Source organism: Natrix helvetica (assembly GCF_964273705.1).
Source record: "Natrix helvetica genome assembly, chromosome: 4".
NCBI lineage: Eukaryota > Metazoa > Chordata > Lepidosauria > Squamata > Natricidae > Natrix > Natrix helvetica.
The window spans coordinates 21,959,108-21,981,508 of NC_138550.1; the positions used below are offsets into that span (position 1 = coordinate 21,959,108).

The following is a 22,401-nucleotide window of genomic DNA, read 5'->3' on the forward strand; positions in this document are numbered from 1 at the left end:
CCCCAAAAACCCAAAATGATGGGTTTTGCACCATTCCCTCATTTAAGGCTATGTTAAATGTTTTATTAAGTTGTTTCCAAAACAATGGTCATTGAAAGTCATCATCTTTTCAGGCTGTCATTTAGGAACTGGTAAACTTGGCAATTCTGGTTGTCTAAAGTGCACAGAATGAATTTGAAAGTATCTACTTCTAATGGAGGAGACATAAAAAAGGAGGGTAGTGTATTCTAATTCTCAACAATCTGCACTATATTTTGTATTCTTAAATATATTATTGCAAAAATACACAAAAAACCCTTGGATTTTATTTAACTCGGTGTTTGTTTTTATCAAATGTACTTTAAGTGGCATAACCTTGATTTGTTCGGAATAATCAAATGTGTTTTATATTTTACCATGTATTAATTTTTGGAGGGTGGGGATAAGATAAAGTCAAAGTGATCGTTGTCAGAGGTGGTATTCAGCAGGTTCTGACCAGTTCTGGATAACCAGTAGCGGAAATTTTGAGTAGTTCGGAGAACCAGTAAATACCACCTCTGACTGGCCTCATCCCCATCTATTCTCTGCCTCCCGAGTCCCAGCTTACAGTATCCTTTTCCTGCCATGCCCACCAAGCCATGCCACGCCCACCAAGCTACATCCACAGAACCGGTAGTAAAAATTTTTGAATCCCACCACTGACGTTGATGTTAGAGAGTTACCTGATGAGGCTTGTCTGGCCTTTGAAAAAAGTCACAGTAAATATATCCCAATAATCCTTCTTGTTCATGGACAACTGCCTAAAAATAAAATGTGAAAGTTGAAAAATTTGCCACGGATTGAGTGCTGATAATTTCATACCAAAAACTAAATATAAAAACTGCTTAACTGAATTCCACATTTGATAATCTAATAATGGAGGTAGGTTGAAGACAAAATCAGTTTGAATTAGTTTTGTAAATAAGCTCTTACTGGAGTCCTAGCTGCTTTCGGAAACCAACTCGGTGATGGCTATAGCCTAAAGTCTACCCAGGGGCATGATGGCACAGTGGCTAAGAAGCTGGGCTTGTCAATCAGAAAGGTTGGCAGTTCAGCACTTTGAATCCCTAGTGCCACAAAACAGAGTGAGCTCCCATTACTTGTGCCAGCTTCTGCCAACCTAGCAGTCCGAAAGCACGTAAAAATGCAAGTAGAAAAATAGGAACCAACTTTGGTGGGAAGGTTACAGCGTTCTGTGCGCCTTTGGCGTTTAGTCATGCCGGCCACATGACCACGGAGACTTCTTCAGACAGCGCTGGCTCTTCGGCTTTGAAACGGAGATGAGCACCACTCCCTAGAGTCGGGAACGACTAGCACATATGTGCAAGGGGAACCTTTATCTTTACCTTAAAGTCTACAAATGCACATAAACCCAGTAAATCTGACCGGTATTTTTTTCCTCAATCACAGATCTAAAACTGAGTTTAATTTCCATACTATTAATTTCTCCAATCCTACTTAAAATGAATAAATTATGATTGAAGAAGCAGAATTTCAGCAAGATTAAAGCAGAACTAACTTAGTGTAGATTCAATTCAAGTAGTGCAATCAAAGCTTTAAATAGATAGTGGAGAAAGATTATTCCTACATACTAGATGTAGTATCTTTATTGCTTTTGTCTCTTAATTTCAAGACATTTAGAAATTAAATCTCTTACCAGTTTACGAACATCCTCACACCACACTTCTCCCTTCTCAGGCTGCTCAGCATAGAGAGAGATTCCTAGAAGCTTATTGAACAAACTGTTCAGTCCATCCATACATGCCCCAAGAGAGAAAAAGGGACAATATAGACTTGGTTCAATATTATACCTAAAACATCAAAAAACAACACGTGTTACAAAAGAACATGAGGCTTTCCCACTTAAATACATCACCAATTAGGTGACTTTAGGTCAGTCACTCTCTCTCAATTCAACCCACTTCACAGGGTTCTTCTTGTGGGTAAAATAAGAGGTGGAAGATGTACTGGATATGTCCATTGTCAATAAAGGCAGGATACAAATAAATAAAATAAAAATAAAACAAACTGCTATCTCATATACATTGATACATGTATATATGTACTTGCTAGGACTGGAATTTTATGAAAATTGCTAGGCTTCTGCCCCAAATGTAAATTATGTATGAAAAAGACATTTTAGTATTTCCACTGCTCTCTATGCTTATTTGACTCACATCAAAGAATATTCCTTCTAACGCAAGGAAAGTCAACAGCCTATTGACATCACGCTGGATGTTACCACTGGATGTGAGAAGTGAGGACAGAAAACAGCTGGATGATGGACTCACACAACATCTTGTATTAGGCATGATGTCAGATCAGAAAAGTTACACAAAACCTAATAAGCACATTCCAAAATATTTACAGAGTCTACAATATATTTGGTTATCAATACAATGATTGTGCCATATGAAGTAAGATGACTTGATGGTAGGAAGCTAGCAGTGTTGAGAATATAGTAAACAATGTACGGACATAGTAACATCTACAAAAGACAGTTGAAGACTGGCAAAATGCATCTACAAAAACCAACTGGCAGTCAGAAAGTATGATGCAAACTTTTTAATTTCACAAATTTGGGACAGATTCAACCACGGTTCCAATTGGCAATCTGATATTATTTTAGATCAAACCAAATCCAAAAATGCTAGGGAATTCCTGGAAGTTTGGCATTCAGACATATTATTTATCATTAGTCCACTTAAAAAGTTCCAATCAAAAGCCTTAAATTTTTTTGCCCATGTTACTTGCATAATTCCAGGTGGCTAATAAACCAGTTCATAAGAATAATGTATAATCCCTGTTATCAAAACAAAAGGCATACCGTGTTTCCCCAAAAATAAGATTGGGTCACATATTAATTTTTGCTCCAAAAGTTGCATTAGGGCTTATTGTCTGGTTAGGTTTATTTTCGGGGAAATACGCTACTAAATGCATCCATCCAGCTGACAAGCTTAACTCGGGCTTAATTTGGGGGTAAGGCTTATATTACAAGCACCCTGAAAAATCATGCTAGGACTTATTTTCCGGTTAGGTCTTATTTCCGGGAAAAGAGGGTAGTTAAAATTAATCAAATACACGTGTGTGGGTTTGCAAATACTTCCTGGGAGCCTTAGCTATTCCCAAAATATTGAGCAGAGTGTTCTTTTCCACCTTCTCTCTAATGTTTTATCTTCCTTTCTGGGCTTGTAGGCCTTACAAAAGAACTATGGGCTACAGCAAATCCATTTGGGAGATCCTTCTGAAGCCTGGAAACATTTTGAGAATCAAAGTGACATTTAAGCTTTTCTACAGCATGCCAGCTTCCTAATATAATGTAATGCAATTATTGTTGATCATGCAGGTATATTGTATTATATTGTAATAATAATAATAATAATCTTTAATTTATAAACCGCACCCATTCCTAAACAGGACTCGGGGCGGTGTACAGTCATATTAAAACAGTATGAATACAAAATATAGATATACTTAAATATACAAATAGGTAAACGGAGGAGGTAGGATATGCACTGTACAATATTTAAATTAAAATACAAATAAGCATTAAAATTACCCTTAAAAACTACCCAATAAGATGTTTGCCAGGAGGTTGAAAATGGGACTATAAATCAGTTAAGCCAGCTAATTGGAACAGGTGGGTCTTAAGCTTCTGTCGGAAGGAGCGGAGGTCGGTAATAGTTCTAATATCGGGGGGGGGAGGTCATTCCAGAGGGTTGGGCCCATCACAGAGAAGGCTCTACTCCTGGGTGCCGCCCGTTGACATTGCTTAGTGGACGGCACCCGGAGGAGTCCCTCCCTGTGAGAGCGGATTGGTCGCAGGGATGTGTGAGGTGAGATGCGCTCCCGCAGGTAACTAGGTCATTGTAATATAGTGTTTGCTTTTTAGAGCAGATTTTGCAAATTACATCAGAAGTAATATTAGACTAATATACTGTAACACATAAACAACTGAATAAAAATGCTTTATGGTGTGATAACACCAACATACTTAACAATAAAGCTGATAAATTAAAGACAACTTTGATTTATTTGAACTGAAATCCTGATTCACATTAAAACGAACAGTTTGTAAGCTCAGTGGAGGTTTGTGAAGGGGAGAGAATCCAAGGATTTCAGTTTGGCTCAATAACATTTTTATAGGCAAGAAATCAGGTCAACTGGTCCAACGAGGTAAGTAAAGTTTGTTCATTATTCTTCATGAGCAGCACGATTCAAACATTAAAGGCTGTGCTACTAAAGGGCAATAATTTCAGTGGGCCATGATAAACAATTATATCACAGCCTGTATGCTTTCAGTGGTTTAAACAAAATACAGGCATATAAAATTACTCTCAATTAGACTGAACATTTGGGGGAAATATGTTGTGTATGACCGCCATCAACTTCACTGAATGGGTTTTTGATAGCCGCAATAATTATGAAAATTATTACGTTCAAATATCTGTTACAAATTATTCAGCTGAGATTTCATGTGGCGTTCATCAACCACAGTAAAGATTCTGTATTGTGTTGTCAATAAAATACCGTATTTTTCGGAGTATAAGATGCACCAAGGTTTTGAAAAGGCAAATTTAAAAAAAAAAGTTTTTGCACTCTGCAAACCTCCCCAAAAACGGCCCATTTTTCATGAAAACGGCCCCGTTTCCCCCTCCCCCCAAAAGGTATGAATAGCCTTTATGGGGCTTGTAGAGTGCTCCTGGGGAGTGCCCCCCCCAAAAAGCAAGCAAAAAACAGTCAATTTTTTGTCCAAAAAATTGCATGCATAGCCTTTAGGAGGCTTATAGAGTACTCCTGGGGGCTGGGGGGGGGGGCAAAATTGAGCAAAACCCCGCCCATTTTCACCCATTTCTGCCTTCCCAGCCCCCAGGAGCTATCTGAAAGCCTTCTACAGGCTCTGCACGGCCATTTTTTTGTGAAGGGGTGGGGCTTCGGGAGGCAAAAAATGCTGTACAAAATGTGCGTGTATAAGACGCACCCAGATTTTCAGCCTCTTTTTTGAGGGAAAAAGGTGCGTCTTATACTCCGAAAAATACACTAATAAACCCTTAGGTAAAGGGTGTTTCACTGAACGGGGATTTACCACAGGGAGATCCTTTCAGTTTTGCCCTCACTCTTGAGGATGGGAGGTTCCTCAACATACTTTCTCTAGAGGTCCTGATCACACAGTCAGTTTTGGCGACAAAATTGCCTCATCTGAGGCTAAGATTTAACTCACAATCCTCCATGGCTTTGTGGTTAACACACTTTTTGAAGCAATCTTTTCCACAGTCCAAAATCTACAGTGCATTATATACTGTATATCCATTTCATGAACTTTGTCTCTCTCTTCAGACGGCATCTTTAAACAGTTTTAAGAGCTCATCAATGTCTTAAGATCTTTAACCTACAATATTTACTGCGTAGCATCCATATGTGTGTACATGTGTACGTGCATTTTTCCTCATTTATAAACAAAATCTGAATATATTTGTTCAAAATTCAGAGAAATGCATACTTAGCTGCCATTTTAACAGTTAAAATAATACAGACCACCCAAATTTGATCACCTAGACCAGTGTTTCTCAACCTTAGTGACTTTAAATCCTGTGGACTTCAACTCCCAGAATTCCCCAGCCAGCTGTGCTGGCTGGGGGATTCTGGGAGTTGAAGTCCACAGGACTTAAAGTCGCCAAGGTCGAGAAACACTGACCTAGACCTTCAGCGTGCCTTCAACCAACTAAGTTTAATTTGATGTTTGAGACTTCTAAATAAGCAAACCCTACTCAGCTTCATGGGATTTATTCCTAAACACACAATTACAGCCTTAGTAAGAAATATAGTCTATCAAAAGCTGGTGAATTGTATCCTCAAGCACTTTTTCAATCAAGACTGGAAATTAGCTAGTCCATGGACAGACCAATCCTAATTTCCTAGGCAGGGTTTCCTGCCTAGGCAGGGGGTTGGACTAGAAGACCTCCAAGGTCCCTTCCAACTCTACTATTGTATTGTATTCTATTGTATTGTATTGTATTATTGTATTGTAATTCATTTATAATTATGTCTTAATATGTTCTATAGGACTTATTGCCAAATATCTATATACAGGATTGGAGTCTTATACCAGACGCCTGATGTTTAACTAAAACTAAGTCCTGTGCTAGTAAATGATACTCTAAAACCCAATAGAAGATAATATATGTAGCTCAGAGCTGAACTGAGTCCTTAGTGCTCTCTGGGCTTGTTTGCTTGCAAAGATTTCATTACCCAAATAGGTACATCATGAGTGCTAATGAGTGTTAGGTTTGTTCTGTTTTTATACAATAACTCGCTCTGCCAGTGTTGGCAGGGTGGGTGGTTTTATCCTTGTAGTTCCTTGATTAGGATATCGTTTTCTGCTTTTTTTTCCTGGTATTAATCCCCATTTATCTGGGTGTTGGCTGCTGGAGAGGATATGTTCTGGTCTTTTTTCTTCTTCTTCTTAACTTTTTTAGTGTGCATTTTGAATGGTGTATAAATTTCGTTTATCTCTATGTGTCTATGGATGGCTGATCTGTCCAAATGCCAAACTTCCAGGAATTCTCTAGCATTTTTTTTGTTTAGCTTGGACTAGGATTCTTAGTTTCTCAATTGAAACTATTGTTGAATCTGTCTGTGTTGGGAGATTAAGGCGTTTTCATTGTTTCTGGGGTTCAAATTCTAAAGCCTCACATTGTCTGTTTCTGGTACAAGAAAATGCACACCGTAATTAATTAAAAACGGTCTAGCAATTTTTTTATATGTGCAGCAAAGCAAACTTATTTTTCCCAAGAGCTTTATTTTTCAAAAAAAGTCATTTTTTAATTTAATTGCATTACTTGAACTTATATGCTACTCTGAAAACCCTAAGCAGTTTACAATTACAGGAGCTTTTTAAAATACACGAAATTAATTGTATAAGCTTAAACAACAACACATCCCTAATGTGTCACCATCTGGGCAGCAAAATCCTTCAGATATCTCAAAATGCCTCTCTGAAAAGCCCCGTTTCATTGCTCTTCAAAAATATAGTACTGAGAGGATTTTAATATGGAGAGTAAAAGCAATGGTATCAGACCATTATTAAAAAATACAATTCAGACCAGAGAGGTACATGTAAAATTTGTCAGGAGATCCACAAGGGATGAGGTGCTCGCGACCCAAAGGGAGAGACCATTGAAATACAAAGAGGAACAGGTCACCATTCTTAAACAGATCCCCAAAAAAATAAGAGAGAGAAGGAGGAAATTCTCCCCCTTATCAAAAAAATTATATAACATGGGGGTCTGGTTTAAATGGCTGGTACCAGAGGGGATGATGGTCTTCTGGAAGGGAAATAGGATCAGAATTAATACAATTCAAGAGGCGGAAGCCTTTATTAAAAAGAATCTTTCCCCCCCAGAGGAGGAACTTAGTGGGAGTAGGGAAAAGGACAGCAAGACGCAAGACAAGGAGGGGGTGGGGGGCGCTGAGGCCCTCCCAAGGGGCAGGGAAGAAGAAGCAATATCGAAAAGGCTTAGATCACAAAAATGAATGTATTTGGAATAATTGTAATTGTTGATACTATAAAAGTAACAGAGAAAAAATAGTAGAGCACATGTTTGATAATAATGGTTAAATTTGTTCTGATGCTTTCTTTTATATTTTAGTTCTAAGATTGTTAAATTTGTGAGTTTCTAGGGGAGACTCTCGCCACCAGTATGGAAGCTGCAAAAATTTTTCTTGTACAACCTTTTACCCTTCCCTATATATTTTAAAACCAATAAAAAAAATTTGCAACAAAAAAAATACAATTCAGAGTAGAATGCAAATTATACTACTAGTAGGTGATAGTAAATCTAAAAGACTGCTCATCCAAAATAAAACTTTACCGTTCTGAAACAAATAGTGAAATTTAGGCAAGAACGCCCCCTAGTGTTGAAATACCTGAAAATGCTATTGCCATATTCATAGAGCTAGGCTGAAAAGATTTTCCTGTATCCGATAATAATATTTACCTGTTTCCTTGCCCTTCCAAAATAATTCACTGCAATTATAGGGTCCTCTGAACCGACTCTGAAGATAACTAAAGTGATTATTGGTAGATTTCTCTGCTCTTTGGTTTTAAGTTCCAATTTAAGGTATTGACATGGAAAAATATCTTATTTGAACAGGAAAAAACCAAAGAAGGAATTAACGAAGAGTGAATCTAATCTTTCATGCCTAACAACTCTTAATATATCTATCTTCTTATCTTATCTATATAAAAGGCTGTATGTATGTTTCAACATAACGCTGGAGCGCCTCAAGCAATTTCAACCAAACTTGGTACACAGATGACTTACCCTCTAGAAACAAATACTGGGGCGGAAGGAGGTAAGACACCCCTGGTTTGTGTGTGTCTGTGTTCCAGCACAACTCTGGAACACTGGCCCATTAAGGAGAGCAGGTGCAGCGTCCTAGAGTGACAATTGTTTGTGATGTCAATTTCTTCACAGCTTCCTCTGGAAAGCCAGTCGTGACATTCGCTCTCCAGTGGACCAATGGGGAAGCGCCTGATGGATTTGGGGCAAAGTGCCAGTATCGTAGAGAGGGCAGGAAAGAGGAGCACATGGGAGGAAGAAGGGAGAGGGCAAGGATAATAGGCATGGGAGTAGGGGGAAGAAAGGCCCCTCTCAATGTCTCTCTTCAGGGCAAACGCTTCAGGGCAACAAAGTGCCAGGATCGTAGACAGGGCAGAAAAGAGGAGCACATGGAAGGGGGAAGGGAGAGGGCAGGGATAATGGGCATGGGAGTAGGGGGAAGAGAGGCACTTCTCAATGGTTCCCTGTCAGACAAACACTTTGACATCTATAAATACCTGGGCAACGCCAGCTAGTAATAACGAAAAAACTAGAGAGGTTAACAGAAGGGTCCAATGCTCACCTCTCAGCACGCAAGACACCACTAAGGTACGGGTGATCCCAAGGCATTAATTTCTGAAAATGAAAGAAACCAAATTTTGAAACACTAACAGAGTATTTTAGCAGGTATCACATCGGTGGTTAACTTATTATGAATGATGTTATAATGTACTTCACATAAGCCTGTGTTTCTGAAAGCTATAACCCTATTTTTTAAAATACGGGTGCTACTTTATTGAGTGTGCATAATTAAAGTATTTAAAATATACAAAAACAGAAACAAAGGCAGAAACAAAAAAAAAGACAATGGCCCAGTTAACTTTTAAAATTTGCATAATTTTTCGAGTCTGATCTCATTCTTCTCAACCTTATATCAACCCTGAACAGGTTTAACTTAAGATACCATATTATATTTTCTATCTTAAGTTTTTATTTGTTATGTTGAAAGCAGTATCTATCTTTCAGCATGTTATTTCTTAAAAATATTAATCCTGAAACTAAATGTTGAAATGAGATGAATACACACACACACACACACACACAAAGGGAAGTTATATACTGTATCTAGTCAATTTATTGTTGGAATTATTGAAAATATTTTTCAAATTAAGGTTCAACTTAGATTAATTATAAGGGAGGGGAAAGTATCACTTACTGATTTGATAGGATACAGCTTCATTTTCATACCTTCCATCATTTCAAAATCCTTTTGAGTGCTGCAAAACAATTTTATAATTAACTTTTATTTAAATGAGTTTAATTAATTTGTATAAATATAACTCAAGCAAAAACAGAATAAAATGTTAGAGAGAGAAATGCATTTTTTTCATTTCTTAGGACTGTTCCAGTAACATATAATACTAATAAATTATATGGGAATCTTTCTTTCTTCCCATTATTAGAAAATAATTAAGATTTCAGAAATGACTTATTGTCTTAGGACAAGCCTGAGTGGCTCAAGATCACCTAGCTGGCTTTGTGCCTCAGGCAGGACTAGAACTCAGGTCTCCTAATTTCTAGCTGATATATTAATATTACACCAAGCTGGCTCTATAAGTGTTTATATTTAACACCTTTTAAAACAGTTTAATATTTTAATCGATTTGAAAAAGTAACGAATAGGAAACCTATAAAGACATTTTAAGTATAAAATTATAAAAGGATTTTTGCCTTGATGCAAGGTGAAATTGCTTACTTAATAAATTAAATTAAATTTGAAAAAAAGACTCACCGGCTGGATAATTTATCCGAAAGCTTTGTCAGAAACTGCATTACTGTCTCTAAAAAAAAAAAAAGAAATATAAGAAACTTTTAAGAAATAACAACACAACTTTAGGCTTTATATAAAACAAACATATTTACTAAACTGCCTATAATTAAAAACCGAATTAAAGCCAGACTGGAAAAGGCTGAATACATTAGTTATCAGGATTTCAGTACTCAAAATTGCTATAAACAATAGTAAAACTGAAAATATATGGGTATATAAATCCAAATCTCTGAAGATAGCAAAGGTTGATTTGAGCCCTGTGGAGAATGGACACAAATAAAATGGGCACAATTTAATAAATGGTAATTATTGAACAATGCATATATTTAAGATGAACACCTGTTTATGGTAGTTGTTGCTTGCCAACTACTTTATTCAGCTATTGTTTGAGTACTTGAGTACTTGAGTACAAGTGTACTGTTGTCTTTTAGCCTAGCATCTGTTCTGACCTAGGCTTCCCAATTAAACGAACAGATGGTCTCCTGCAAACTCCACTCCCCTTTTGCTCCTCTTTTATTTCCTCTGGGAGGGGCCATTCATCGTCCACCTGTGACCTTACTCCCAAGTCGACCCTTACTCCTTAGCTGTTCTCTTCGTTCGGCAACTCTGCGCATGCGCACACTGGGAACAGGCTCCAGCTGTTCATCTGCCTCACTGATGTCTGACTCTGAAGACAGCCGATAACTGTCAGATGGCCCTGGTCCCCTCTCTGCCTCCGACACAGAGCCCTCATCAGAGCCTTCCCCAGACTCCAGGACTGGCCCATGTTCCTCCCCAACCTCCTCACTGTCCAAATCTGCTGCCAGCTCTGCTGGCGGGTCACAACAGCATCAGACATGATTGAAGGGAAGAGAGGTTTCCCATGAAACAGGAAGCTTAAACCCTGACTTCTAGGGAGAAAAGGTGTCAACCCTGTCACATGATAGTCATTTACAGTCAGTTTATGTCCTCTGCTTGTTTTTCTTTTTATTGTCCCTTGCAGAAAGTTTGGAGAGAGAAATTATGACAAGCAGGCACACTATAGATAATATGCAACAAAAGCAATGTGCTGACAGTTGCTAGGATGTTACACAAACAGACCATTTTGTGAAGGGGGACGGACGGACGGGGAGAACTGTACTGTTTGTACAGTGCGTTCTCACAACTGCTGGTCTCAGTAAATTACTTTTGATATGTCTTTCTCTTGTGTGTCTGATTATTCTCTTGTAATCCCTTTCTCTCCAATGAAGGTACTATATAAACATTAATTCCTTAATTATCCCAGCTTCAGGGATGAGCATTCCACAGGGTGGGGGAAAGCAAACAAAAAACAAAATGTGAAACTGTTTAATCTTGTCAGTTTTGAGCTGGAAAGTAAGGAGGTGGAGTTAGCATCTGTTTTGCTTAGGGATAGAGATGTGCCAATTGTGGTTGCTAAATGTGGACTACCTGTATTAGCATTTGTGCAGAGAAGAGCAACAGAGATGATTAGGGGACTGGAGGCTAAAACATATGAAGAACAGTTGCAGGACCTGGGTATGTTTAGCTTAAGAGAAAGAAGGACTAGGGGAGACATGATAGCAGTGTTCCAATATCTCAGGGTTGCCACAAAGAAGAGGGAATCAAACTATTCTCCAAGGCACCTGAGGGTAGAACAAGAAGCAATGGGTGGAAACTAATCAAGGAGAGAAGCAATTTAGAACAGAGGAGAAATTTCCCAACAGTGAGAACAATTAATCAGTAGAACAACTTGCCTCCAGAAGTTGTGAATGCTCCAACACTGGACGTTTTAAAGAAGATGTTGGATAACCATTTGTCTGAAGTGATGTAGGGTTTCCTGCCTAGGCAGGGGGTTAGACTAGAAGACATCTAAGGTCCCCTCCAACTCTGTTATTCCATTATTTAAACCAAAACACGGAAACTTCAGCCTTAAACTAGACTATTCCCTGAACTTATACACACAAAATCAACAAATTTAAAATGTATCACTAATCAGTGCAAAAATATTATTAATAAAGTATAAAACAATAAACGTGCTTCCATTTAATCATTTTATTGACACTTGGTTATTTGAAAATTGTTTCTGTAAAGATCAAATTAACTTACAGTGTTGATCATAGTATGCCGAGGTGGCAATCTACTCTAGCAAAAAGTTATTTTTTTAAAAATAAAATCCCACAAACTTTTAGAAGATTACAAAATGTAATTGTTATATTTCTAGTAAAAAGCTGGTCCTAATTCCATGCAGTAGTTTGCACAGCTAGCACTGGCTCTCATCTCTTCCTTCTCTTTCAGTGCAAAAATGCATTTACCTGGGGTCTGGGCCATTGTTCCTTGAAGAGCTCGATGAGCAAATGTATCATAGCCAACTAACTGGGCCAGAGTATTTCTACTGGCAAGCAGTTCATCTAAACATTGCAGTTGCTGACCATTTGGGTATAGAAAAACTTTGTAGGCAACTTCACGTACCTAGTATTAGACAACAATAAAAGCAATGAATACACATAGACACAAGCATAATTAAAAGCGGAATAAATGATAGCAAAACACTGACAAAGCTTAGTGCTTCGTTCCATAATTGGGTAGACCAGGTTGCCCTGACAAAAAAAATTTCTTCTGGTATAGCCAACAAAGGGAGGAGAGCCTGTGGCTTAGAGGTTAATACATCTATCTGATATGTAAGTAGCCTGGGTTCGAATCCCAGAAGGGTATGGCTAGCTGATGAGAGCTAAATAGCTTGAAATAGATCTATACTAGTCTCCCTTTATTTCTTTTGTCAGTAAAAACATAAATTTAACACTAAAAAAATTGACAGTTAAACTATTGTCTGCATGTATGAAAAGGCTTCTATATTAAAGGAACTCCCAAAAATAAACAGTTTAAAATGATGCCCTCAATTTGTTGACCTCAATTATCAGATTTCAGGTGCAATGCCTATCTGTTCTTCCTCTGTGATAATGAACTAGTTCTTTATTATAGAATGAAAAGACTGACCAATATTATTCCATATGACTATACTATATATATATATAGTATTTTCCTCCTTTTTGTATTTATTACAAAGTACCTATTTGACCATGTCACAAGGTATTTATGACCATGTCACAAACTATACCTCTGCATAGTTTAATTTGGTGGGTTCAAGACGCAGAGTGTTACTAACACAAGTACTTAAACAAAACACCTAAGAGCTCACCTCCTGTTGCTCATTATTCTCCACTGCTGCTACTCCTCTTGCTACTCCAACTCTCGCAAGTACTGCTAAAAACAACCCCATCTCTTTCTGGTTTCTTTACTTCCACCAACATACACCTTCCTTCCCTCATGTGTATCACAGCTTTTATAGTCAGCTTTGCCATGCTAATAAGGGAACTGACAAGAAGGCTTAAAGAGAAGGGTGCTAGCAATTTTCTTGGCAGCCTGCTCTCTCACAGGTTGTCAGAAGATATAGCCAAGAGAAAAAAGCTGGAAAGGATTAACACCACCTTTTCTTCCTACAAGGGCAAGGTTAAGCTTCTGGTCCCTCCGAGGAATCATTTCCCCTTCAGTCACATCTAACGCAAGGCCTGAAAAGGAATGCTTTGAAGGGCAACTGGTTGCTCCAATTTACAAACCTGAAGAACTTCTGATGGAGGATTCTGGCTGTGTTGTATAATTAAGCCTCAACCAAAATCTCAGAACCAGTAGGAAGGCTTTCATAATTGAGTTTAATGCATGTGTACTAAAGTTTCAATGCCTGATGAACCTATTTTATTCCTATGCCTGAAGTCTCCAAGCTCCATTTTTCTTTAGCGCCACCAAAAAAAAAACCCAAAGCCAGAAAAAGTACAGCAGAGATTATCTCTTCTGCAGTATAAATTATCTTGTATTCCTATGCTTAAGCTCTGCTTGGTCTCTTAATTCTGAAATGTTCTTCTTTTTCTTGGAGGCAGGTGATAAACCTATCATTCGGCTTTCCTGTACATTCTAGTTCATTCTTGTAAACAGTATACCTACCAGCAGGTGTGGTATTTTACCGGTTCAGACGGGTTCGCCTGAACCGGTATGGGAAATTGCGAGTGGGCCCACTCACCTGCCCTGGGGCTACGGCATCCCATTCAGGCCCTTTTTTTTTTTGCCAAAAGCGCATGCGTGGAAGGCTGTGCGTATGCGCGTGCTCACATTTGCGAACCAGTAGGGAAGGAAGGTTAATACCACCCATGCCTACCAGGCCAAATTCCTACACCCATGTATTCTGCAGGAGTGTTTCTAGTTGTCATGGAGTTTCTCAAATCACATGCCCGTCTGGGAAATAATGGCATCATGCTAAGGGGCATTTTGATTCTTGCCTCCTTTGCCCCACTAGTGAATGGGTGCTTTGCCTACTGAAGTTGGCAGTCCCAGAAAAAAGCATCTTTGACTGCTTTCTATCAGAAACAAGGCAGAGGTCTCAATTTTTGATAGGAAAAGAAGATGCAGGACTTTGTAATTGACTTTTGCCCCCCTTCCTTGCTTCCTTTGTCCTTCAACATATCTCCATATTCAGCTCCCCAGACTACATTCTGTTAGCATAAGAAGAAACCTGGGAACTCTGGGTTCTTGACCAGGCTTTTGTTTACTGTTAGCTTGTTTGTCTGAATTGGTAATTCCTTGACTGGGGTATTGTTTACTTCTTGATTATTGCTAGTGTTAATCTTGGTGTTAAATCTCTGCTCATCTGGATGTTGATTGCTGGTTTTGGTCTTTTTATGTCCTTTTTAGCTTTTGGATCGTCTCTGTTGAATGGTATGTAGATGTTGTTAACCTTGATGTTCCTGTTGATGGCAGATTGGTAAACAATAGCCTGATCAAGGAACCACCAAGACCACTCCTATCAACACTGACAGAGTTAAGCCACAAGTATATAAAATGAGAGCAAACTCTTGCCTAGTTTGGTAATGAAATGCCTGCAGGAAAACAACCAAGCTCAAAGAGCACCAAGGATCCCACAAAAAGAAACCTTCTAGTTAGAAATGCTGTAGTTAAATGTTTTCTATTGGCTTCACCTCTGGAAATTGAAAATTGAATTTTTCTTCTACTTACTACTGATGCTTCCACAAGTGCCCCAATATGTAGAGAATATTATAATAAAATGAAGGACAATAGTAGCACCTCTTGTCCTTTTCTAATCATATAAAATGAACCCGTCACCCTGTCCACTTTATACACTATAGCAGATGTAACTTTAAAAACAATTTGCAGCTTGTTAAGTAAGTAAGCTCCCCGTTAGGAGAGCGAGTGTGCAGAGAAGTGTAATGAGAGTGGTATGGAAGAACAAGCACAAACCAGCATACAGGGACACTGAATAGTATAAAATATAGTAGTTTACTATTTGGAAATATAAAGGTATTCAGAGTCCGGTTAACAGTCCTAGTCATACACGGTTCAGTCATTCAGTTATCAAATAGTCAGTCTAGCACACAAAACAGCTAACAGTAGCAAACCACTGTACTGTGCAATACACCGAGCAGCGTCTAAAAAACAGAGAGCTAACAGTCATTCTGGCTCCCTCTTATGGCTGCTTGAGGTAACAAACCAATTACATCTCTTTAGCATTTAAAGTAACAGATACATTTGTTACAATCATAGCTTATATACATTGCCAAGCCAAGCCTAGGGTTACATCCCTAACACAGCTCTCCATATGTAATCTGAATATGCCTCACTTCAAATTAACACAAAATACTTCCTTCCTGGTTCTACTACTTGGATGGTTTATTTTGCTCCATTTAAAATGGTGCACTGTAAAAGATGACCACTTATAAAGCTACTCATATGTATTGCTAAATAACTATACAAACTGTATTGGGCTATAATATATTTTATACATACATACCAAATCATCTGGACTGTCTGCACTGAGACAACTGATTTGGGCAAAACTGCCTTCAATTGCAAAGTTATGGCGAATATGTTCTGGTAACACAGTCTTCTCAATCTTGTTTGGAAGATGAGACCCCAGGAGAAATTCATTACATAAATCCAAAATGTGGACATTAAGATTTACTGCATTCCTGCGCTGCAAATAAGGGGAAAACATATTTTTTCATACCTTTCATAATATGACAACATATTAAAATATTTACAGAAAATACTGAAAATAGTGGCACCCATAAATTCCACCAGCAATTAATACTATGTGCCTGTTGATGCTGATTTGCAAACAATAGCCTAAGCAAGGAACCACCAACACAGACAGGGAAAGCCGCTAGTACATAAAATGGGCTCAAAATCCATTCCCTTCTAGCACCGATGACATTGCCTAGCTTGGTAATGAAAGTTCTGCAAGGAAACAACTAAGTTCAGAATACATAGCTTATATGTACAAGACAACTTATGGATCCAACTGGCTTGAGGTGTAACACTTGTGTTGCAAGAACTGCTGTCATGCCTGCAGCCATGTTCTTTTTGGATTTGGCCTGCCACACTTCTATTCTACTATGCTGTTTCTATAGTTGGGAATTGGGAGGGGGGATTGTAGGAGTGAGATGCAATGTAGCCATAACAAAATTCTTTCTAGAAAACCAAGGTCATCCTTTGCCTTTGCACCTCTGCACCTGACCGGACCTGGATGGTTGGAACTGCCAGCATGGCAGTGGAAGATTGGACCATGTGATAGACTTGTGGGTGTGGGGGCAAGATCATGAACTTTAACTTGGGTGGGGAAAACTGAGAAGCTTCAGATTCGGGTTTTTCCAGATGTGCCAGCATGGCTCTTTTAATAAATTGGAACTTTGAGTAGTACTTTGCCTTGGACTCTAAATTTTGGGTGCTATCTGGAACACTGACAACTGCAGCAGCTGTTAATGGGTATCAGGTCTAATTCAGCGTGATTGTTATTACCTATAGAGCCCTTTATGGCTTGGGACCTCGTGATTTTCAGGACAGGGTACTCCATGCAAAATGCATACACAATAGAAGTTGGTCAAAAATGAGGAAAATTTTCTTGGTGGCGACATTGTCACTCTGGAACTGCTTGTCTCCCATGTTGTAGCCTATCCAGAGTTAACTTGCGGTGAGATGGGCAGCAAATAAATTTAGTAAATAAAATAAACCAATAAATAAAGTCAGGACTGTCCCCGCTCTATTAAAATTTAAAATTTATTCTGAAGGATGAGTGATATGAAACACTGCAAATGGGCAGTATGAAGGTGTACAACTTTTATTTTTAATTGGCTGTTTTTTAATTATTGCAAGTTAAGGAATGTGTGGCATCAAAATGACTGCCTACTTGATTTTTTATAAATAATAAATACCTGTTCTTCATTCAAATGAATACCGCTGATCTCAAAATCAAACATGAAAAGCTCTGCCACTCGCCTACAAGAATAAAATTCCATTATCAGAAAATAATATCAAATAAATAATAGTATAAACCAAATATTACAAATCAAGTACTAAGAAGTTAATTTAAGATATGCAGGAGAAAAATTATTCAGTTCAACAAAGCTTACAAAAGCTAAGTGTTCTGATCTAGGCTTCCCCAAAAAGAACAAAGCAGATTCCTGGTCCCGACAAACCCCCTTTTATTAGTCGAAAGTGAATTCCTCTCATTCAGCAAAGGCCTGGTAAACAGTCTTTCAAAGGTGCATTTATGACCACAGACCATATCTAGCTTGGAAATCAATCCACTTTTTAAACAATTAAAAAGAAGCTAAATCTGCCAAAAACTAAAGGTAACTATACTTCGTGGATCAAATGAAACACATTTTTTCATTTGATCTGTATGTATCATGCTTCCCTGAAAATAAGACAGGGTCTTATTTTCTTTTGACTCCCCCAAATGTTGCTTGGGCCTTATTATCGGGGGTGGGCTTATTGGTTTGGGGTTGCCGGGCGGCTGCTCTCATGAGCAGCCACCCAGCAACCCCCCTTTCCAGCCGGGCAGAACGCCACTCACTGATCCAGTAATATCCCAAAGGCGCTAAGCCGCGTGGCGCTCTGCCCGGCTGGAAAGGGAAGTTGCGCAAGGGCCTGTTTCACCTCAGCTTGCATGCCTCCCAGCCTCACCATGCCCTGGCCCAGCTCTCCCTGCAGGGCCAGGGCGCTGCCGCCACTGCACTGCCACTACTACCAAGCTCCGAGCAATACTGGCTTCCAAACTCTGGAGATCCACTGCCGAGTCTTCCAGCAGCGGCCACTCTGGGATTACGCTCTATGCTTGTGGACTGACTGTACCGGATATTACTGGGTCGGTGAGTGGCGTTCTGCCCGGCGGGAAAGGGGGGTTGCCCGAGCGCCTGTTCCGCCCAAGCTCGCGTGCCTCCCAGCCTCACCATGCCCTGGCCCAGCTCTCCCTGAAGGGCCAGGGCATCGCTGCCACTGCGTTGCCACCGCCAAGCATAACCGGCTTCCAAACTCTGGAGATCCACTGCCGAGTCTTCCGGCAGCGATCGCTCTGGGACTATGCTCTATGGTTGTAGGCTGACTGTACCAGATATTACTGGATAGATGAGTGGCGTTCTGCCTGGCGGGAAAGGGGGATTGCCGGGAGGCTACTCATGAGAGTAGCCGCCCAGCAAATATTGCTAGGTTGGTGAGTGACGCTCTGCCTGGCTGTAAAGGGGGGTGTCCAGGGGGCTCATTTTCAGGGGGTCTTATATTTTTGCCCAGCTGAAAAATGTGGCAAGGCCTTAGTTTCAGGACAGGTCGTATTTTGGGGGAAACACGGTACATGCCTAAATATGCGCATTATTTCATTGTCTTGTTGGCCAAACTTTTATACTAGGTTCAGTATAGTCTTAGACAACTATGGTAAGAAGCATACAGAAAAAGTAAAGAAACAGAACTAAGTCAAAATTGAAACCAAAAATAATTTAAACAGTCCAGAATAATTAAGAATGTCAAATATGATGAACAAGAGGCAATTTTTCAAAGGTTATTTTTGTATTCAGAATTGGAAGTAGGTTTTGAGAGGACATTAAATGATGCAGTAGAAGAAAAGAGCTGCTATCAAAGGAGAAAAATGAAAATAATAGTAACACTTGCAAATATCAGATTCCATTGTTTAGAAAAAATGCTTCAAGTCTGGAATACCGTATAAGACGCACCATGATTTTGAAGAGGTAAATTTAAAAAAAAAAAGGTTTTGCATTCTGCAGGCCTTCCAAACTCTCTGCAATCCTCATTTTTTGCCCTCCCACAAAAAAGGGGCGGCATGCAGAGCTTTGGGAGGCTTGTAGAGTGCTCCGGGGGGGGGGGACGCAAAAATGAGCAAAAAAAAGGGGGGCATGGAGAGGATTTGGAAGGCTTGTAGAGTGCTCCTGGCGGCTTGCAGGGGGGGCAAAAATAGCCTGTTTTTTTTTTTGCCCTCCCCAGCCGTCAGGAACACTCAGCAAGCCTCCCAAACCCTCTGCACATCCATTTTTGCAAAGGGGGCGGGGTTTCGGCAGGTCAACAATGCTATATTCAGTATATAAGATGCACCCAGATTTTCACCCTCTTTTTTGAGGGAAAAATGTGCATCTTATACTGCAAAAAATATGGTAAATAATTCACTCAGATATTATACAGTATCTGTATATTCACTTCCATATTCACTTTGAATATTACAAGAAAATTCTTACTGTAACAATTAAAATGTACCTTGTTTCAGGGTCAAGAGAATCCATAACATCTTTATCAATTAACAATCTTCTCAGACTGTGACATAAATCTACATTTGTGTTTAATCTAGAAATATAAAAAACATAGTCAGTATTACATTTACTATTAGATATTACTAGTTTTTGTATGTTCTGTCATGTTTTATAAACTTATTCAACTTCAGAAAAAGTTATCACTTTGGAAAGAAGACAGCAAAAGCAATTTACATCACAAATACTTTTTTTCCAGCATTTCCCCAAGGTATGTAAGCAACTTATTAAAATGATAAACAAGGCAAGAGGAAATATAATCCTAGAGTGATTCCAATCTTGGATGTTAATGTGGAATTACCATATCTTATACACTCACTTTTTGCAGAACATCTGCATGATATTTTCATCCAATTATTCAATTACTGCCTTCCTGTGTTTTCTCTGTGATTTTTTTTAAGGCGGGAAAAAGTATGGCTTTTTGGAAGGCAGGGGCAAGAACCCAGAATGTAAGGGATATCGACCACTTTACTTCCACCCCCCTCTTCCTTTCTCTCCATGGGTTGGATTTCAGTAAACCAGTATACATGTAATGGTAAGGTAGACTTTTGTTCTATGAAATGTAAAGGTCTGGTTCATGTATGGCATTAAGGCATAATGGATTGTTTCACATATTGCAAAAAACAACTCATACTTGTTGCCAATCACTATGTGTGACCAATATAAAAACTGATTAATCTAACAAGTCACCTTATAGTAACACTCAACATTTTTTTTCAATTGGTGAATGTAGTTTCAAGAAACATATCTGAGTTAAAATACTTGAGTTAATATGAATTATGTTTGTTGACTGTGGAAGAGATGCACGAAAGACTTTTTGTAAACAATTGATACACTTTCTACAGTATGTAAAGAAGGATGTGTTGTGTTTGTTTTGAAAATTTTCAAAACAAGGTAAAGGTAAAGGTATGTGCTAGTCGTTCCCAACTCTAGGAGGCGGTGCTCATCTCCGTTTCAAAGCCAAAGAACCAGCACTATCCATGGTCATGTGGCCGGCATGACTAAATGCTGAAGGCGCTTAGAACGCTGTTACCTTCCCACCAAAGGTGGCTCCTATTTTTCTACTTGCATTTTTTACGTGCTTTCAAACTTCTAAGTTGGCAGAAGCTGGGATAAGTAATGGGAGCTCACTCTGTTACAAGGTGCTAGGGATTCAAACCGCCAAACTGCCAACCTTTCTGCTCATTATGAAGACCTATAATTTCACCATGGCTTTTCTTTAGGAATATTTTTTCCTAGTAGACCAGACTTTACTTCATGGGAATAAATTAGAATATCTTGCTATTGATTAGTGAGTAATAGAGGCATACATTCTACCTTGAGTCAACCTCAATGATTATAGAATACATTAAGAAATTGTATGAGAATAGTTCCTGCTGTACTTACTGCCAGGCACAAGCAATCAGAACCATTCATGAGTAGATTAAGGCTGTAATGTTATTGTTTATCACCTGTGTTATAAGAATCTCGCCAGAAAGCTTGCCTTCCCCTGGAAAATGACCAGATAAGGCTTCATATTTGGGGGGAAGTCACACTTATACCATTTGTGGCTGCGCAATGGCTCCAAGCTAGATCCTTGCTTGACCCCCTCCTTGCAATCTAGCTGGCAATTCCCTAACAAGTTTATCCATCCTAATATTAAGTAGGTTGCATTTTTTTACAACTCAGCCAATGTTGTTAGGTGCTATTTTTTGCTATTGAGTTATTGATCACTACAGTACAGATTAACCAGATAAAACTAGCTTTCCCCAATTTGAGCACCTTTTAGCTACACAGATCTCAATTCCAAGAATTCTCAAATAATATCCAGGCTGCTTAGAAATGTGAGGAGCAGAAGTTCACACATTCTGGAAGATAATTGTGGAAGGTTGATACAAATTTTCAAACACTGAATAAAGCATACTTTTCTACCATAGTACCAATGCTTCTGCAGGCTTCCTCAGCAGCATCTCTGAAAGCAGGATCAGGGTGGGCTATTTTCACAAAATCAGCCTGTTATAGTAAAAAAATATGAAAGCACAAAAAGATGATAAAATATTAACGTTTGTAAAAAAAAACAGAAAGTCTTACTAACTATATAAACATTGCACATGATTTGAAATGTTCATAAACATGAGTTTTCAAAGAGCTACAACTAAAATTATTCTTTACCTTAATATTTCTGCAACGTAGTTAAAGAAAAAAATATGTAGATTCATTGTTCATGACAGTTTCAAAGCAAGATTGTATACAAGATCAGTAAACATGCGACTGTAAATACTGTAAAGCGGTTGTTTGACAACATGTACATGCAACAGATAAGAAGTTCTAATGTATGTATATCTATTACTGTATTTTTAAAATCAGGGGGGGGGGATTTGAAAAAAAAGTTTCAGAGGACAATATTTATGGGCTCACGAGTGAAAACCATGCCAAGACTGAAACTTAGAATGTAAGAGAAATAAACAAATGGCAAAGAGCATGAATAATAAATAGATATGTTGTGTATTTGTGAAATTGAGAAAAAGGGGAAATAAATAACAGATTGAATGAAGATAATATGATTTAATGGAGTACAGCGAATCATTTCATACAAAGAATTGTAGAGATTAATCTTCCA

At 38.7% G+C, this 22,401-nt stretch overlaps 1 protein-coding gene across 1 annotated transcript in view; it reads right to left on the reverse strand.

The window, feature by feature from the left end:
* Positions 1-22,401, reverse strand: part of MIPEP (mitochondrial intermediate peptidase) — a 60,154-nt gene that overhangs the window by 31,846 nt on the left and 5,907 nt on the right. The window contains exons 3-12 of the mRNA XM_081950373.1: positions 21,706-21,794; positions 19,753-19,839; positions 17,424-17,487; positions 16,004-16,186; positions 12,462-12,618; positions 10,132-10,180; positions 9,556-9,616; positions 8,923-8,975; positions 1,676-1,829; positions 702-779 (exon numbers count right to left, since the gene is read on the reverse strand). Coding sequence (XP_081806499.1) covers positions 702-779; positions 1,676-1,829; positions 8,923-8,975; positions 9,556-9,616; positions 10,132-10,180; positions 12,462-12,618; positions 16,004-16,186; positions 17,424-17,487; positions 19,753-19,839; positions 21,706-21,794 — 975 coding nt within the window. The remainder of the gene's footprint in view (positions 1-701; positions 780-1,675; positions 1,830-8,922; positions 8,976-9,555; positions 9,617-10,131; positions 10,181-12,461; positions 12,619-16,003; positions 16,187-17,423; positions 17,488-19,752; positions 19,840-21,705; positions 21,795-22,401) is intronic.